General features: G+C 35.8%; 1 protein-coding gene across 1 annotated transcript in view; it reads right to left on the reverse strand.

Moving 5' to 3' along the window:
* The window catches only part of MALRD1 (MAM and LDL receptor class A domain containing 1), a gene marked incomplete at both ends in the record, with an annotated part of 583,874 nt that overhangs the window by 96,460 nt on the left and 467,363 nt on the right, over window positions 1-20,051 (reverse strand). The window contains 3 exons of the mRNA XM_079699366.1: window positions 1,859-1,925; window positions 8,311-8,436; window positions 17,358-17,621. Of these exons, the coding sequence (XP_079555492.1) occupies window positions 1,859-1,925; window positions 8,311-8,436; window positions 17,358-17,621 (457 nt within the window). The remainder of the gene's footprint in view (window positions 1-1,858; window positions 1,926-8,310; window positions 8,437-17,357; window positions 17,622-20,051) is intronic.

Below are 20,051 nucleotides of genomic sequence, written 5' to 3' on the forward strand. Positions count from 1 at the left end.
GGATCTAGAGTCATGTTTACTGATGTGGAAGAACAGCATGATATTTCCTGAAGAGATTAAAAAAAACACAGCACAAAGTATATTGCAAAGTGTAATTCACATTTCGGTAAGAAATAAATGTGCACTCGTGTGTGTATGTTTGTGAAAGGAAAGCCATATGGATATAAGCCATACTACTCGAGAGTAGGATTTAGGTGTTGGGATTTCTACTTTTTGCCTCATACACTATTTTATGCTTTTAAAAAATTTTATTGCAATACGCATGTATCACTTTTGCAGTTCACAATTTAAAGAAATAAAAATTTGAAATGAAGAGACTACCATATTATACTATGAAAAAAAATATTCAAAAGTCTTTTTTTTTCACCCCTACATAGCAGATAGCACTCAGTCTAGACAGTTATTTTGATGGTAATTACAGTTATTTAGCTATTTGCAAAGTATTATTTACTATCAAAAGTAACATATTAAAATACTTCATTAGCTTTCTGGTTAGTGAATTCCTTTATACATTTTGCTGCATTAATTTCCTTTCTTTGGTCCATCTCTCTGTCAATCCTCCTGTCACATCTACTCCCCACATTAGAGTTTTCTCACTTGAGAGAAAGAAGTTTTGAACATCACCATCTGGATTTCAATTTTTAAAGTTTATTTAAGTACATGAGGATGTTGCCAAGAACGCAAAACTCTTTGCTTGCTCAGCTGAGACTAGCTACAGTGGGGAGCTTTCTTGTCTAACCAACAGGGTTAGAGAAGACAAAGGTTCAAATGTCCTTACTGTAAACAGCTGACACTAAATAACATGACCCACTCAGTTGATGTTTAATAAACATTTACGCCATCATTCTCAATTTCTTCCAGGAGATTTTTAGAAATTAATATTACGTATTCTGTATTTCCATCAAGTTATAGTTTGTGGTAAGTTAATTTCCATGGAAACCGATACAGGGAAAAGTATAATTTTCCTAAGATGTTGTGAGATAAATTATGTAGTGCACTTGAGAGCCAAATACTTTGAGAAACCCATTAATATTTCCATTTCAACAATGTTAAAACAGTGTTATATTTCATCATAAAATTTCTTGTTGTTGTTTTACTTGGTAGAGGTTTTTGCTATTTTTAGGGATAAACAACTTTTCCTAAAATATGAATGTTGACTCAGAAGGATATAAGAATCTAAACAACTATTAATCAGCTCTTTTCCACATACTTCTGCATGCTTTGTTATGACTTGAGTATCAACCTGAAACCATTTCTCTAATAAGCAAGGTAATATATCCATTGGTCTGTTAGATTAACAAGTCATAAACACAAATATAATGGAATATGCATCATTTCCTTTAGAATTTATGAAACAGTTTGCACAATTTCCTAAAGGGTGAGAGAAAAATAAAATCAAGCCATCTTTGATATGCAGTATAACTAATTCCCAGAAGAAATCACAAGGAGTGTTTTTGTTTATTTTTGCTTTAAGTATGCAAGTATATTCCTTATCTGTACCTTAACTTTAGCTACTCATAAGCATCCACTGAAAAAACCGGAAGAAGCTTTTATGATACCCATATAAAACATTTTTATAACCTTATGTAAATATTAAAAAAAGGAATAATGAGTATTATTAAAGCCATATGTCCCATACAATATAAAATGTTGAGAGACATAAAATCATGTGAATAACTGATATTTTTCTAAAATACACTCACATCTTCCTTTCTCTTATTCAGACAGATAAGTGTAAATGGTGTCATTATCCACTATTTTTACCTTAATAACCACATGTTCATTCATTAGATCAGCCTCAAGAAAAATAAGACGACAACAATACATGTTAAAAAAAATAAAAGGCAATGGTTCTTACCGACACATAGGACCGTTTTCCTCCAGTACACAAGTCCCACCATTTCTGCAGTAACCTCTTGGACACTCTAAAACAAAGCATCCGAAAACCCACAGTTAATTATAAATATTACTAGGAAGAAGGAGAATGTATTACTGTTAGTCGTTGCATTAAATCTAATCATGGAGAGTAAATTGCTTCTAATTGCTAAAAGCACAGAATTCTTTTAGGTTACTTTCCTGTACCCTCCAAATTTGTTCGATGCTGCCTGCTGTCCTGGACGTGTTCATTCTCCTTACATGCGCAGTGCTTGACCACAGAGACTTTTTTTCTCCCGTGGATTAGGTACAATCTACTTATTAGAATGTCTGCATGACATATTTGCGATTACACTGAAATGTTTTCTTTACTGAAACATTTCTTCAGCTCCACACTGCTGTCACTGTACCACGGCAGACAAATGCTTTGCATGGGTGACTGTCATTTTGATAAGATGTCACTCGTGTGCACGCTCTTGTCCTAGCTCCACGTCCGTGACAGATGTTAGCACAGCTCAAATGGATCCTCGATGCCCCGGCCCTGCTTATTTTGCTGCTCGTATCATTCCTGAGTTCTAGGTTAGCACGAACATTTATTTTCAAAGGTGGTTTGTTTATAAGTTAAAAAGAAGCTAAATAGTTTCCCGTAGTCAAGGTTGTAGAAATGATTAGTGATTTCAACTCTTTCCTCTACACTGTCTCCTTGTGTTGTCACTACAAAATCCTGATCCATTAAGACCTGTAAATTTCCTTACTTAATCCCCTAGTTATTCTTCTTGGCTTTTTTAACACCTCCTCTCTTGTAGGAGACCATTCTTCCCTGGTTGGGCTACCATGACTCTAGTACTTGATGGAAACCTACACTGCCTTTAATTTGTAATTCAACACATCTATTCTGAGTCCCTGTTCGATGTCTGGCACTCAGCTAGGCACTGGATATGGAATGATAAATAATACAGGAAGCTTACACAGCTGTTAAGGCTGCGGGCACTGGAGCCAGACCACCTGAGTTGAAATTTCAGCTCAATTTATTAGCTGTGTAATACCGAGTAAGGTAACTAATCTCTCTGTGCCTCAGGTTTCTCTCTGTTAAACAGGGTTAAAAACAGTACCTATCTCACAGGGTTGTTGAGAATGTTAGAACACTAGGCTCATAGTATGTGTTTAAGAAATGTTGATCTAAAAATGATATAGCAACAGTCTCTGCTCTCACTGACCTTCCACCTTCATGGAGGATGCAAAAAAGTGACAAGGGGATTAAAATACAGTATTAAAAGTAGTCTAATTTGGGATGAATGTAACAAGGGTAATGGGAACACCAAGCAGAGCACATAAGTCAAATTTGGGGAATAAGGAAAAGCTTTCCAGAAAAACTTTTATTTGGGCAGGTGTGTGTGTGTGTGTGTGTGTGTGTGCGTGCATACCTGTGTGTAAAGGTAAGCATAGAGACACAGAGGCATAAGAAGAGAGTGTGGTGTACTTGAGAAACCGAGGGAAGTTCAGCCTGGTTGGACTGTTGGCAATATGAATTATAGTAAGTATGAGAGAAGGTCAGAGACACACAGGGACCAGATCATCTGGGTTCAGTGAAGAGTTTAAACTTTATCCTAGGAGCCCAGGATTTTAAGAAGGGAAGTAGTATGCTTTGTGCTTTAGAAAGATAATTCTAGCTACAGAGTTTACAATCAACAGAAGGGCCAAGAGTAAAATCTGAGAACACAGTTAAGTCTTTTGTAGCAATCCAGGAATGCCTGAATGAAAGGGATGGGGTGGGAGCATTCACAGTTGTGGGAATTTATAAGATATTTAAATGTTGGGATTGAAACATCTTGGTGATTATTTGGGAAAGTCAAGGATGATGTTCAGATTTCTGACTGGGCTACTGGTTAATTGATGGCTTGATTCCTTGAGTTGGGGGATTTATGGGAAAGGAAGATTTTAAAGGGAAAGATGCTGTGTTGTAGGTGCCTAAGGGACATCCAAGTGGAAGTATTCAGTGGGCAGGATTTGTAGGTCTGAAGCCAAGATGAAATATTAACACACAGAGAGAAGCCATTTACTTGGGTGGAGGAAGAATGATGATCGTGAGGCATAGTAGGAAAGTAAAGAGGAGAAATAGAAACATTATGTAGGCAATATTCATTGAAGGAAAACGTGGGAGGATAGGGTGTCTCAAGAGAATCAGATTGTCATGCCAGTCTCTGAATGTTCAGAAGGGGATACAAGAGGCATTAGGAAAGAGGAAAATAGGGAAGGAGGGAGGGTGCATTTTGGGGAAAAAAACTTGAAATATACCATGTATTTGGTATCTTGTTTGCTTCAAAAGTTTTCAGTGTTTTGCTTTCCCAGGGGTATATTTCCCATCTTGCATTCCTCAAATCTTCCCATTTAACTGTAAGAGGGAAGTACAGTGCTGGAGATGAGTGTAAAGAGCTACACCCCTTAGGCTTTGGGGGCAGACTCAACTGAACAGAGCAAATGTGAAACTTCCTTCACAAACAAGAAATTAGCTGGTCTGACTAAAAATAGCCCATCGATATGATAAAGCATAAATAGATGCATACCTTGTTAGAGAAACCATTTTATGGTTACTTTGGGTCTTAGGTACAATTTTAATCTTCCTCAAATAAGAGTCGTGTTTTAGCAAAAAATCAGTAGAGTGTCTGATACTGCATAACATCAAAATATACACAGCTGAACATTTTTTTCTGGGGTCATTAAAATTTGCTTTGATGCTTGCTTTACATCAGAATGATTCTGTGGGAATCTAAATATGTATTTTCTTGCATGAGATAGTGGAGCACAGTGGAAAGAACACAGGCATTGGCTGCAATAAAACGTGAATCCTGGTGTTTGGGTGGACAGAAGATTTGTAGATTATCTCTGCGAGAAGTTTTTCTAAGTTTCTGCCTGAGACCCAGGTTCTTTATCCAGAAGATGGAAAGACACAGTACAAGTATTTTCATCTTTAATCTACTCAAAACAATTTACAGCAGAGAGCAGATGAAATGGGGAAAGACATGGGTACACTAGCTAGTAATGAAGAGACTAAATATTTTTAGTAGGTAATAGTTGGGACCTAGAAATCCATAAGTGTAATATTAGAATTAGCACTATTATTGTCTCACTACCTTGTACCCTCTTGAATTTGTTATTATGAGCATGTGTCTGGTAGCCAATAGGACTCACAGTTAACTACGTGGAAATATCATTCTGTAAAGGATTCACATTCAATCCCACTCCGGTGTGTTACTTTGGACGAGCAGAAAAACACATATAAGCTGGACAAGTGATCAGTATAAAAACAAAAGTAACTTTTGAGCTTAAATCTAAATAATTTGCAGTTAGGCACACACAAAAATATATATATATATTATTTCTTTTCCTTCTAAATTGCATAGAGACTAGGGAAGTGATGGCTATTCCATGCTGGACTGTTGGGAAGACTGATAATCATGTGAGTCCTGGTTTTTCCCTCTGTGATACTCGGTTTAGTTAATGAGTTTTGTGTTGTCGTTGGGCTAGGTATTTTAGGTATAAGGTTCATCATGTTTAAAGTGAGGATGACCTTTTTTATAGGACTGTTGGGAGGATAAAATTAAATTTATTTATAACAATTTTACACTAGTGAATGGTATGCATAAAGTATTAAATGATTGTTCTCATCCATCTCTCTATATTTGGAGGTTCTTTGAGTTTGCCATGAAACCTAATTTCTATTACCACTGCTCTCTCTCCAAATTCTTCTCTTTCTTTTATTTTCCCTCTTCTATCATCGTGATCATCATCACCACTACTGTTTACTGAAGACTTGCTCTATGTCAGAGACTGTCCCAAGAGTTTTACTGTTGTTACTTCATTTATTCCTCACAATATTATGTGGTATATCCCATACTTACCCTTTTTTTTTTTTTAACAGAGGAAGAAACTGGTCAATAATATAATTTGCTCAAGTTAATAGCAAGGGAGCATCAGATATTCAACTAAACTCTGGTCCTCTAATTCTAAAGCCTGTTAGTATAAAAATGTCAAATAATTATTCAGTTCAGAATTTCTATCACCCCTTGTGTTTCTTGATATTATGGGATCAAGAACCCTTTTGAATTGTATGGTATTTATGCATTGTCACGGATTAAATATATATATATATATATATATACACAATAAACTGCATGTAGTTTCAGGAGCTCTATGGATTATAAGAGTTCACCAGAAGCCTGTACAGCAAACCAAATTCCTAGTGGGCACGGACTGTTTATCTTGAAATACCAGCACAAGAACTGCAGGAGGGATTAACCATATTTCAGAAACTTGAAGTAGCTTCACAGTACTTGTATGAGAAGTTTTGTGTTATGTTTTGGTTTGGTTTTCAAAAACTTCTGAAACTTTATTAAGCTATATTGTTATTATTCATATATTAAGTTAATAATATCTCATCCTATAATTGTATATTTTTAGTGACTTTCCCTAATTCTCCTTCAAATAGGTGATTATCATAATTATAGTATCACCTTAACATAACCTTTATTAACCTCTACTACTGCAAATGACTGGAAAAAGACTTTCAATTTACATTAACTCAGATGTATCCTGTTCAATAATCTTCTGTTGCCTAAGCAACCAAAAGTTGCAAATAATATGCCTTTTTAATGTAATTTGGGAATAGATAGGACTCATTGAAATATACTTAACCTGCAGCACTCATGCAATGCCTGAGCTTGATGTTTTTGTTAATGACTTAAACCTTGAGGTGAGGGGAGACCAGATGCTCACCATCTGTTGTGTGACCACTGGGAGAATTACTGGCTGCTGTAAGGACCGGCCTCATAAATGTCTATGAAATGCTGACCTTAAAAGAATATGATGCTTGAAAAGAGAGAGGAAGGTGGAATGTGCATGGGCACATCATGAATGAGACTTAAATGCTTTCTTAAAAACAGTAACTTTATATTTGATTGACAAACTAAAAAGCATAGAAAATATAAATAAGAGAATGCATAATGTAATATGGATCTTATTTCTGAGAACTGTTTCACTAGTTCTTTATTTCATTTTAACCCAATAGCTGTGGCAATATGACCTATACTTTGTAAATGAACTAAATGAATTGGTGAGTGACAGAAATGATGGACAACAAAAATGTGTTCTATATTATTACCTATAGGTTGTCTATCATGCAGGATGAGTGACAGTTCTTCTGTTTTCTGTTTCTTCATATTTTTAAATATAGAACATGTCAAAGCAGACAATGAACCATAACATGTTATAATATATTTGTTCTCATATAGGTCTATCCTGAAGAAAATCTCATTTTTATGTAAATACGTTTGGGTACTGGACATAAGTGCTATGTCTTAATAGTTTCAAAGAATGGAATTATCTCATTAATATCTTTCTTACTCTCTGAAGAGAATAACAGAATTTCCTTTCGGGTATCTAATCTGATGTATAAGCATGCATAGTAGAGAAGTAATGCCAAAGAGCATTCATCTTCACGTATTTTATGGAATCAGATTTGTGCACTTCTTGATTTCCCTTTGTACTCATAAAATTCAGTGCTGCACAAGTACTCATTTTTAGTAGCATTAAAAAAAGATTTTTTTGCACTATGATTTTATTTGAATTATCATGCTTTTGTCACTTTTAACATTCTTCTATCTTGAAAGATACAAAAAATATATTCTTTCCTAGTTTTGATATGAAATATCCCCAATTTATTTAGAAAATATGATTGAATACATCTTTATCACCAATTTATATTATTGTTTAGTTGTGACGTTTACATTGCCCCTAACTATCTTTTATTTTATATATCTCCTGCATGAAATAAAAATTCAATTACTCAGGAGAGATGTTAACAATGGGCTATAATAAATTAGAGATTATTAAAGCCGTTTTGACAAAAGTATAATCACAAAAACACATTATCAGATCTTGTAAATGTTCTAGGGTCAGAAGAAAGAAAAATGTTTAAAAGTTAGTCTGAAGTTAAATAAATTGACTTTTAAGCATGACTAGATCATGCAAATAGGGAACTCTTATGAAGAAGTGAGAAAAAATTACAATTAAAAAAAATTAATAACATATTAGATTGTGTAGGGGTTTCCCTATTATAGAAACCAGCAATTTGCATAGAAGAGATTATTAAATGCTAATGATGTTAAGTTATATTATATTAAATTAAAATGGTTTGATTTTAATTTCATGAACATGGTTTATGTAGAGTATACATGAATTCATTATATTATATACTTGTACATTTTTTATAAATGTAGCAAATTAATGTTAACATTCTTCCTGCCCCAAAACCAATAATAGTAATTCAATTATGCTATGCTTGATATTATTTAGAATTTCAAGTTTTAATATTTTTATTGTGTGCAGGTTAAGTTATTGGCTTATATTACAAAGAATATTTTAATGCATATACATTACCTAAGCAGCTGGACTCATCAGTTTGGAAATCCATGCAGTCGGCAAAACCATCACAGCGCTTGTGTATTGGGATACAGCTGTTAGAAGAGGCACACATCAAAGCTCCATCAGAACAATTTTCATTGGCTGAAAAAAAGAACAATAATTATCACTGTTTTTAAAAAACAAATTTCTTCTAATAAAATAATAAGACAGTTTATTGTTTTACCCCTCATTTTTCTAGCCCTACATTTAAACTATATATTAGAGTTCTTGGTGAAGGAAACTTCAATTTATTAAATTGAAATTTATTAAATTAAAATTTTCTTCACAAAAAGTTTGTCAATAGAATCATCTCCCAGTTGTGCATTATGTAGTATTATTCGTGTATGTGTGTATAAAATGCATTGTATGTACTATATAGTCCAAACTGATTTTAGACTAGAGTCAACTTTAATATCAAGGCAGATCTCTTTGTACTCCTGTTGCTCCCCTAACATCTCTATATTATGTGCAACTGAACTAACAGAGACTGTAATTTGTTTGAATGTTCATCCATTTCCAACTGGGTTATAAGTCATGGGTAGTCACTGGGTATCTGTTAGATCTGGGTAGTGATGTAGATCACTGCAGCCCGAGGTAATATGAGTATGTGCCTTTATAGCATTGCCAATACATGATGTAGGTATTTTACTAATTTCAGAGTCTCTTGTTGGCTTGATTTCAAGGGACAAGCATACGTCTTGTGCATAGGACTTTGGTTGTTTCAGAAAATTGTCCTTATCAATGAACCCATCAATGATACTGACAGTTCATTCTAGTGGCAATCTAGTTCTGCAAAGTACTTGACCTCTCTTGGATGCTACCCTTAGTTCTGTAACTGTTTTCTTGTGTTCCTCCCTCTTGTTCTCTAGTCTTTCCAGGATTATAACTTCCTGTAAGGCAGTGGACTGTTCTACACTCCTTTTACGAGTTAGGGCTAAACCAGAACCCTTCATTCCAGGCCACCATCATGCATCTCCAGTCTCCTGTTTGCTTCAGAACCTGCAAACCAGCAGGCTTGGTTCTATTCCAGTTTTGTTCCAGCCCTATATTAATCATGTCCCTGAGCCTTTTTAGGGTCATTTCTTCTATCTAGCATTGTTATGTGTTTGGAGTAGAGGGAAAGTGTCAAAGAATGAACCTACTGCACCATCTTGTCAGGATTTCTGGATCGTTTCAAAAGCACTAAATAATAATGATATTGATCTAAGCTGCATTTCTATTCCTGTTTCTTTGAGCCCTGGGGTTCTGCAGAGATATGTGGAAGGCAGCAGTGAAGAACCAGGGCTTTCTGGCACGTACCCTAAGTTCAACAAGAATATCTCTGCTTCTCTCTGATGTACTTAATGGTTTCATATACAATATCTTATTTGAATATTTTAACCCAAACCTATTGCCAAAAATTTAAAAAGGATTGATCTGGAAAGTTACTTCTACTAGAATAAAGACAATTAAGTTCAAATTTCTCAAGCTAAATTGATAGTTTAGAAGACTCAGGAGTAAATATCCCCATGCATGGGTCTTGCACAGATTTTGTCAGTTTGGTCACAAATTTTTCTTGCTCTTTTTTTTTTTTTTTGCGGTACGCGGGCCTCTCACTGCTGTGGCCTCTCCCGCTGCGGAGCACAGGCTCCGGACGCGCAGGCCCAACGGCCATGACTCACGGGCCCAGCCGCTCCGTGGCATGTGGGATCTTCCCGGTCCGGGGCACGAACCCACGTCCCCTGCATCGGCAGGCAGACTTTCAACCACTGCGCCACCAGGGAAGCCCCAAATTTTTCTTTTTTAAAAGTATATTTATGGGCTGGAAGGAGTTGTTTATTTGAGTTATCATAGGTTACTGACAAAGTTCAGTTTGAGAACTGCCTATCAAAATTTATTGTCAAGTGGAACATAAAAATGTTTTTTAAGGCACCCCAAAGTACATTGCAGCACTATTTACAATACCCAGGACATGAAAGCAAACTAAATCCATCAACAGAGGAATGGATAAAGATGTGGTACATATATACAGTGGAATATTACTCATCCATAAAAAGAACAAAATAATGCCATTTGCAGCAACATGGATGGACCTAGAGATTGTCATACTGAGTGAAGTCGGACACAGAAAGCCAAATATCATATGATATCGCTTATATGTGGAATCTTTAAAAAGGATATAAATGAACTTATTTACAAAACAGAAGTAGAGTCACAGATATAGAAAACAAACTTATGGTTACCAGAGGATAAGGAGGGGGAGGGATAAACTGGGAGATTGGGATGACATATACACACTACTATATATAAAATAGATAACTAATAGGAACCTACTGTACAACACAGGGAACTCTACTCAATACTCTATAGTGACCTATATGGGAAAAGAATCTAAAAAAAGAGTGGATATATGTATATGTGTAACTGATTCACTTTGCTGTACACCTGAAACTAACACAACATTGTAAATCAGCTATACTCCAATAAAAATTTTAAAAAAAGAGTATGTATTTCCATTGACTAAAAATGCTGGATCTGAAAAATTAAAGTGATATTCCTCATTGAGCAATTCTTCCTGCTAGAACATTAATTCACACCTATAAATATTATTGAGGTGCCACTATAAGTAAGACATTATGCTTAGCACTTCCACTGGTGAGTGCAGGAGAGAAATTTTTAAAAACAGTAACCAAAACATATACAGCAACAAAAGCAAGATAACAACACAAGAATGATTAATGGTTCAAAATAATAATAAGAGAAATGTCATACAGCCAGACTTAGTTAGAAAAGCATTGGTATAGATAAGTATGAGAAAAATAAGAGATTCCTTTAGTATAGGGAAGTCTGTAAAGGGTGAAAGTAAGAATAGTCTTGAGATATGTTTTAAATTTTAATGTTTCTAGAGAATAGCCATTTAGCAGAGTGGAGATCAAGTCTACAGATTGGGAATCAATAAGTTTGATACTAGGACAGTGAGTAAAAGCAGTTTGCCTTGGACTGGGGAGTTTGTGTGAAGAGTAGGACAGACAAATCTAAAAAATGAGGCTGAAACCGGATTGTAGAAATGGCTAAGGTGCCAGGAGAAGAGATGATCTTTAAGCTTTTCCAAAGGGTGACATAATTTTAGGATATGTAATACATCAACAAGATAAATAATATTCCAAACCAAGTAAACTAAGAAATAGAATAATTTTCCAACTCTTATAAGATGAAGAGATGTTTGTAAAAAATGAAAGTGTGAATATATACATGCCTCAATATATCCATGTATGTGTATGTATACATATTTTCTTATCATTGTTTTTCATTGCAAGGAGCTGAGGGACCATACAAGATAATAGTTTTATGGTTTTAAACAATATAATGTGTCAAAATTTGTATACAAAGATGATAGATACTCATCTACTTGTAAAGCATGATTTTGGACCCTTCTTCTCTCAGAAATACTAATCCAATCCATATTCCTTAACCTAATTTCCAGTGTGACTGAGAGCTTATTTTCAAGTTGACTGTACAATGAAGTGTTCTAACTTGTAAGCAGTATAAATGCTCACCTATGGCCCAAACAGCATTGAAACACATAAAAAGTATCTAAGAAAATAAATGGTTTCATTTGTAGAAAGTTTTACTTTTTCCTTTTTATTGAAAGTTTAGTTTAGATAGTTAAAAATTGGCCTTTCACTTTATGAAATTTGAAACTAAAATCTTAGTTTCTGTGGCATTTTAAATGGTATAAGATTAAAGTTAGTATTTATTAATTTCCTTTAAAAAGTGGGTTGAAAATAAATTGTGTATGCAATTAATACTTATTGACACCTATACAGCAAAGGACTGAATGCAGCAAAGCAAATGGAATCATTAGTTTCTTTTTATCCTCCATTATTAACACATACACAAAAAAAACATTTTCCAAAATTAGTCTAAATAAGTTATAAATAAAATTTATAGGAAGCTCAGGTTTCAAAATGTTGCCCTGGACAATACCTACTTTTGCCACATTCTCTTTCAAACATTATGGTTTAATGTATATAAAAATACTTATTTCAATCTATCATCATCCTAGAGGTTCATACTCTTTCTAATTGAAATAAGCTAAGTAACACAGAGAATTTTATGGCTTTTAGCTCATTCACTCAGGTAGATGATACATTAAAGATAAACAATTCATGAATGGCTCATCGGAGGTACTTCCATAAAGCAAAATCCCTTTTGATGATTATAGTTGCTGTATAAGAAATACACAAAAAAGTAAGGCATGTATGACTATGGGTGTATATCCATTTACTACTAAAATGAAACTCATGTATGTAGCAGATTAAGGTTTCTAACAGCAAAGAAACTATGATCTTGGCCATGGGAATAAAGGCTACAAGGCCTTCAAGGCAGACACACACGTAGCATGGAGTAGGATGGATATGTATTCTATCCCTGAACTAAAACCAATCACTACTCTTATTGAAATATCTTAGCAGCTTAAATAATTTTAATAAAACTATAAATATAATTTAAAGTGGAAAGGATAATAATGTATTACATTTGTATTATGCATTTTACCATATTAATTCATTTAATTCTCCAATACCTCTGTAAAAAAGACTTAATCTCTATGATTTTAATGTTCAGTAAACTGAGGAACACTCTTGTTAGAAGCTGTCAAGTGCAGAGGATCATCTTTACAGTGTGATAGAGAAGCACCAAAGGACGCTGAGATCATAGCTAACAAATTGAAAGCCCAATAATAAAACTGTTGATGATAAAGGCTGATCCACAAGTCTTAGGAGCATGATCCATTCCCAATCTTCAGAAGTGACACTCAACTTGATAAGACGTACTGACTACTACTGGAACATAAAGTTAGATAATAGGAAAACTATCCACTTCTCCATCTGTTTTCCCCATTATCTCTATTATTGATGGATAATGTGCCTCTCCTGAGCCATTCTCCATCTTCTCTCCCTGCTCTGAACCCTGGCAGGTTGGACTCTAAGGATACATCAACGTGATTCTTTGCCTTCTAGCTTTGGTTGGGTTTGGTTGATAGGTAGCACCAGCAAGGGGCTGATGCAAAGAGAAGAGACTATGAGGTTACCACTGGTTAGCAGCTCCATAACCAAATGCCACTCCTTTTATCAAGTAGCTCTCCTTGACTCTAGATTCAGGCAACTGTTCCCTCCTCTCACATCCTTTGTTCTATGGATGATAAAAGGCCCCACTGTTACTATTCCTTATGGTTTCCCTATGCATATTATTTCCCTAATAAATAATCCCTTTATTAAAACAATCTCAAATTATACAATATCAATGTGCTATCTATTTCTTGCTAGGATATTGACCGATACATCTGATGAAATCAAAATCTTCTTGATGAATAAATTGCTATCAGAGGAATATCAATGAGAAGAATGTTCCTGGTTTTGTGTTATTTTCCTATATAATTAAACCATACTTATTTTTCCATTTATTTTAGGGACAGGGAATATTTTTGGTAAAGTATCACTTCAGTTTATAAAAAAACCTGTTTCCAGTGGAAAGACATTAAATATGAATTATTTTTAAATTTGGACTTATCACATGCTTTGTTTAAGCATTCTGATTACTAAACATGTATTTTTGCAAGAACAAAAGGCTTTCAAATATCAATTGCTATCGATTTTCCTGCATAAAATTGCAAACTTCTCAGAATTCTATTCCTACAACATTTAAATATGTGCAAGCCTCACAAAACAAACAAACCAAAGAACCAAACCTCTTATTTTATCCTATACCCCACTCAAAATGCCAACTTCTTGAAGTTCTCTGTAGCCAGTTTCCCTCTGCCATTTCCCATCTTCTCCACAAAAGACTGACATCACAATTCTGCCCTACCACTCCAAGCATGTTCTTGCTCCAAGACCACCAGCAACCATTTTTGCTCTTTCCCAGTCTGTATATTTTAGTCCTAATCTTACATGATCTCTCAGAAACATTTGAACCTTTGAATACTCTCTGATATGTAGGCTTTCTACATTTAATTTAAGATCATCACTCTCTTTTGGTTGCCCTCCTATGTCTATGACCACATCTCTGTGTCTTTCGATGTTTGGCTTTTCTTAACTGTCCTTTAGGTGTTCCTTAGGATTCTGTCTGCCACCTTAGCTTTTTCCTCTCTCCATTATCTCATCTATATCCGCAGCTTGAATCATCGTATGCTGATAGCTATGTATCTTTATATATCTTCCTTTAGCTCATTCCTGAGCTCCAGACATCCATTTATAAACGCATCCTGAACGTTTCATATGGATGTGCCACAGATACCATAAATACAACATGTTTAAAAATGAAGCCACATTCTTACCCTAAGAGGTCCTTCTCCTCCTATTTTTCCCAGCTCAAGGAATGGCTGATTAGCCATCTTCTTGCCCACATCAGAAACTTGGAAACTATTTTTGATTACTTTCTCCTCCTCTTCACTTGAATGTCTCTTAAATCTATTCATAATCTTACCTCATGCTATTAATCTACTCAATCCCTTTATATTTCCACTGTAACATCTCCTAACCAGTCCCACATCCTCACTGCAATCCATTCCATGTACTACTTAAACACTTCTTCCTGGCATGATGGGGTGGACTCTTCAAGACCTAGTCCCTGCTTATCTCTCCCAACCTATTTCTGCAAAAGTCCCTGCACCACAAACTCTACTCTAGTTATACGAAATATGTTTCAATCAAACAACTTTTTCTCTATTCTTGGAACATTCTCCACTGGAATCAAGCATCTCTACTTGCCTAATGACTACCTGTCTTTCCAAATTTGTCTCTGCAATCATTTTTCTTGTTAAAATTTATAGACTCCCTAGCACCATAGTTAGGGAGTACCCTATGTTATTCAATAACACTGTTTTTATCTCTGTCACAGAACTTATCATATGGTATTCCAACTAGCATTAATCTCCTTCACTAATGTGTAATGTATCTAACAACCTGAGCTTGTACTATGTCATGTCCACCTGGATCGTCAATGTCCAATACAACATGTGGCATAAATTACATCCTTAATGAAGATTTGTGAATGAATGAATGAAGGAAGGAAGGAGAGTTTATAAAATACCATTCTAAATAAATAGGTGAGCCCAGAGGGAGGGAAAAAAAACTTATGCTTTCAATTGTTTGGTAAATTGTCACCATCAGATGCTTTTATTCTGTAATTTTGCTCTAGCATTTTGTCCATGGTTTATTTTCATGAAATTTCCCCTACAGAGTCCCACCTCAATAAAAAGTTTGGACATGGAGAGAAGCAATTCTTTTATAATGTCGTCTATTCCTAATGTGGACTTATTTCCCCTTAGAAGCAGAATTTCACATATTACTATCTCATCAAACACCAATTTTCCAACATATGTCTAAAAGTATAAAGATACAGTACCTTCTTAAGCTTCTCTTTAAATAGCATCGTTATTTGAAGTCAAATACCATATGACTATATTGAACTTAATCTGATGTCTATCAGCCAAATTCCATTAGAGCCTTGATGGGAACAGGGAAAAGTAACCTGGCTTCCTCTTCCTCATTCACCTCCATTTATTTAACTTGCTCCTAAGAAAATATTATAAGACCTCACAAATTGGCTTTATTATAGAAAGAATATACATGTAGGAAATAACAGGGAGATAGAAAGCCAATCTCCAAACCTAAACCAGCAAAAGAAATGCACTGATTTAAGGCTAAAACCTTCAAAAATCCAAAAGTCATCTTCCTTTTCCTTTATTCGTCTTCACATCTTTTCCAGTAGTTATCATAATTCTGGATGCCCACACAAAACAGGGCACTGAAATACCCTTCTATTTCTCCCAATATCCCCCTCTTACAGTTACCTTCCAAACTTTACTGCTCCCCCCCACAAAAAAAAAGTGGCCACTAACATAGGGCTTATGGAGCTTATCATTGCAGCCCAAATACAGTATGTTATAATGTGAAACCAAGCAAACAAGGAATTAAATAAAATGTTAGTGATGCTTTGACTCCACCATGATTATGTGCTCACCTTAAAAATTTGTGTAATTTTTATAATTACTTAATTAACACTCTTCCTTCCCTATCTGACATAGACTAATTATAATAAAGACAGAAGTTGACGGATGCAGGACTGGGAATTTTACACACATTCTCTCAAATCTTCACAGCCCTGTAAGTTAGGTATTACATGGATGGTAAGACTGACTCAAATAATGTTGCCCAGATTGTACAGGTAGTAAGTGATAAGGTCAACCCTAATGTCCCACAGATTTACTTCTGCATTAACTCTTTCCGTTTTTTTTTTTTTTAATCTTTGGCTGCGTTGAGTCTCCGCCACTGCGCTATGGCGCCCCCGACCGCGGCGAACACCCCTGCCATGGAGCACGGGCTCCAGGCGCATAGGCCCCAGCAGCTGTGGCATGCAGGCTCTGCAGCTGTGGCACGCAGGCTCTGCAGCTGTGGCTGGCGGGCTCCAGAGCACAGGCTCAGCCGCCACGGCGCATGGGCCAAGCCGCTCGGTGGCATGCGGGATCCTCCCGGACCAGGGCCCGAACCCACGTCCCACGCACTGGCAGGCGGACCCCCATCTGCATTAACTCTAATGATATAACATCTACCCAGGTCCAGGTCCTTCCCCTCGCTACATCTATTCACTACAATGGATATTTGCCCATTTGCTCGAGCCATCTTCATGAACATTTATGGTGGGAAGAAATTATAATTACATGTCTTCAAACCATTCCCACAAACATTTGTTAAAAAGATAATGGATACATAAGAGCATCCCCTACGTGAATGACCCAGTTGTAAATAAAAAAGGAAATCACACACATTTAACGGAGATTAGTGTGACTACCAACAAAATGTTTCCAGAAATGCTAAGCAAAGACAATATGCTTTGTTTAGCAGTATAACACAAGCAACTATGTTACTTATGATACGATCATGGTAACACTCTAGAGAACTTTGTTTTATCTGTCATGTTCTCTCTATCATTTCCAAACAACATTTCTCCCCTGGCACACTGAGTGAATGAAAATAACTCACAGCAGCCGGATTCGTCTTCATTAAAGTGACAGTCAGGCACTCCATCACATAGCAGAAAAGATGGGATACACTCGTTGGTAGAGCACTGGAACTTCATCTGACCACAGAGCTGAGGAGGGGGGCTGAGAGAACAATCCATTTCATCAGATCCATCTATGCAGTCTTCCTGTCCATTACACTTCCCTGAGAGGGGCACACACTGGAGTGTGTAGACACAAGAAAACTGATCAGCTTCACACGGTGACGGCTGTATTGTGACAGGACCTAAAAAGAGAGCGAGTCATTTTCACATGAGGGGAGTTATCTCTCTGTCTAGTGTTGAAACATTATAGGATACTCTCATTCTTGCATAAACATGAAACATTTAGCTAATGTAAGTAAATCAATTTTCTATTAGGAGTAATATGAACTCTAACAAAACAGGCCAACATGATTAGAGAATACACCTTATCTTAACCTCAGAAACATTTATATAAAGGGCATCATTACTGTGAAAAAATGACACTTTCAAATTAAAGAAGAAATTTTGATTCATGCTCTTAAATTTGACCATCAGATTTTCCTTGAGGAGTAAAGATACTTTTATACAGTAAGTTAGGCACTTTGAAAAGTTGCAATCGCAATTTTAAAATTTAAGTAAATTGGTATTATGTCATTATATCAGTATACAGTTTAGTAACTGTTTCTTAGTGGCCTCAGCTAGGGGAATTTGGCTCCTGAGAACTTGGGGAGGACTGAGTCACAGAACTGAGGTCTGCTATGGTTTTGTCACACTGCTCTTTGCCCTTGAGTCATGATCACATTTCAAAGGTCTAAAAAGTGCAGATATGTGTAGCCATATCTAAAGTGCAGATGCAATCATAGTTTAAGCTAAGATATTACACTAGTGAGAATCTTCAAGATAATGTGATTCACACCCAACCAACCCATTTTATAGATGAGGATACTGAGGCTCATAAATTTTTAGCATCCAAAGACATGATGTAAATTTAATGAGCTTTTATCATGTGAAACTATTCCATAGCAATGGTTTAAGTCAACACTTAAAGCATGAGCAAAGAGTGTTGACTTGCTGCTGTTTCTAGAGGTCAGGGGATATCTGTGAACATACAGGATTGCACTAATTTGCTGGAACATTATTAGTGGAACAGTTCTTATACTTCGTATCGTCTCTGGGACAGATGTTGACGGGCTCATCAGTATTTTAAGGGAAAAGAAAATCAAAAGTAGTGAGGACCAGTTCAGGAATACCTTTGTGTTTTTTACATTTAAAAACTACTATTATTTATGGATAATATAAGAACGATTTGTTTTATACATAAGGATGGTGGTGTGAATTCATTTTAGAAATGAAATTTAAAAGTTACTCTCCCTTACCACTCACTCAGTAGTGGTGACATATCTAGAATATATTTAAATTCAAACTCCGTGATGGAAGTCATGTATATAAGACAATCTTTGTTCACGGAATTAAGCATATTTAAGTAGGAGAGGGATAAATGTATAACTTTGAGACGTTTGTGTCATGTTCTTATTTAACTACCTAAGTCATAGCAGTGCATACAATTACAGTGTTCCAATGGAAACATTCTGAATTCAAACTTAGAAAGTAAATTGGATTTCAATTTTTATAAATTTATAAGTATAACATATATATATCTTTTGACATTTAACTATTTAACCATGGTCAAATAGTTTCTCTTCATTCTTTTTATTAATCTCACATTGAATATAGGGCAGACAGCCTTACTTTCGTCTTTTTCTCAAATATTTTATGGACTAAACTTTCATCTTTATATACTCACCTCAAGGTTGAACCTCAACTGTAGGTTGAAAAGGCTGAATAAACATTTTGCATGTGATGAAAATCTAGAACCAACTTTAGTGATACACCTATTACTTAGCTAAGCTAAGGTACCAACCTTTTGTGACAAAACACAAGGGAATAATTTTCTCTATTTCAAGACAAGCTTCTCGCCTTATTCAAAATGAGTTGCATTTGTGTGTTCCTTTATATTTTTGCTTACATCAGATATGCAAAGTAAAGTTCTCTCTTTTATTTGGAGGCAGCAATTCTGTTAAATTCTAGAATCATTTATATCAAAAGATATTCAAACTCACTTTTTCTAGGTCCTTCTTTACAAGAAACCTGGTGGGCTTTATTGTCTGTAGTGGATTCTGTCTTGCAATGTCTGGAGTTTTCTATCAAGGCCCTCATGCCCCCAGCTGCTGGGAGGTTACCAAATGACAGCTCACAGCTGAGTCTACCTCTAGGATTTTCCCACTAAAGTCACACAGCCTCCCAGGATCGGCTCCCTTCACTGGCAAATTGGGGATAAGATGGTCCAGCCCCTATGCATCAGTTTGGGACCAGTGCAGCTCCCGAACTCCCCATGGCATCAGCGTGAGACCCCCTATGGCACCTGTATCAGAGTTCAACCCTCCCTCTGCCCAGCACTGCTTCCTTCACTTCACAGGGGTTGTTCCTGGGAGAATTTCCAATAAACCTTTTGCATAGGAATCAGGGCCTCAGAGTTCACTTCCCTGGGAACCTAAGATACTATCCCACCATCAAAATGCATCTTGTTTTAAATTAAACGCCCTCCCCACACTGTCAAATCACTTCTCAAATTTTCCGTGGAAATACTTTTGATTCAAGAGGAACTTGAACTTTCACCCCTAAAGGGAGTCTAG

Source organism: Hyperoodon ampullatus, assembly GCF_949752795.1.
Source record: "Hyperoodon ampullatus genome assembly, chromosome: 3".
In the NCBI taxonomy this organism is placed as follows: domain Eukaryota; kingdom Metazoa; phylum Chordata; class Mammalia; order Artiodactyla; family Ziphiidae; genus Hyperoodon; species Hyperoodon ampullatus.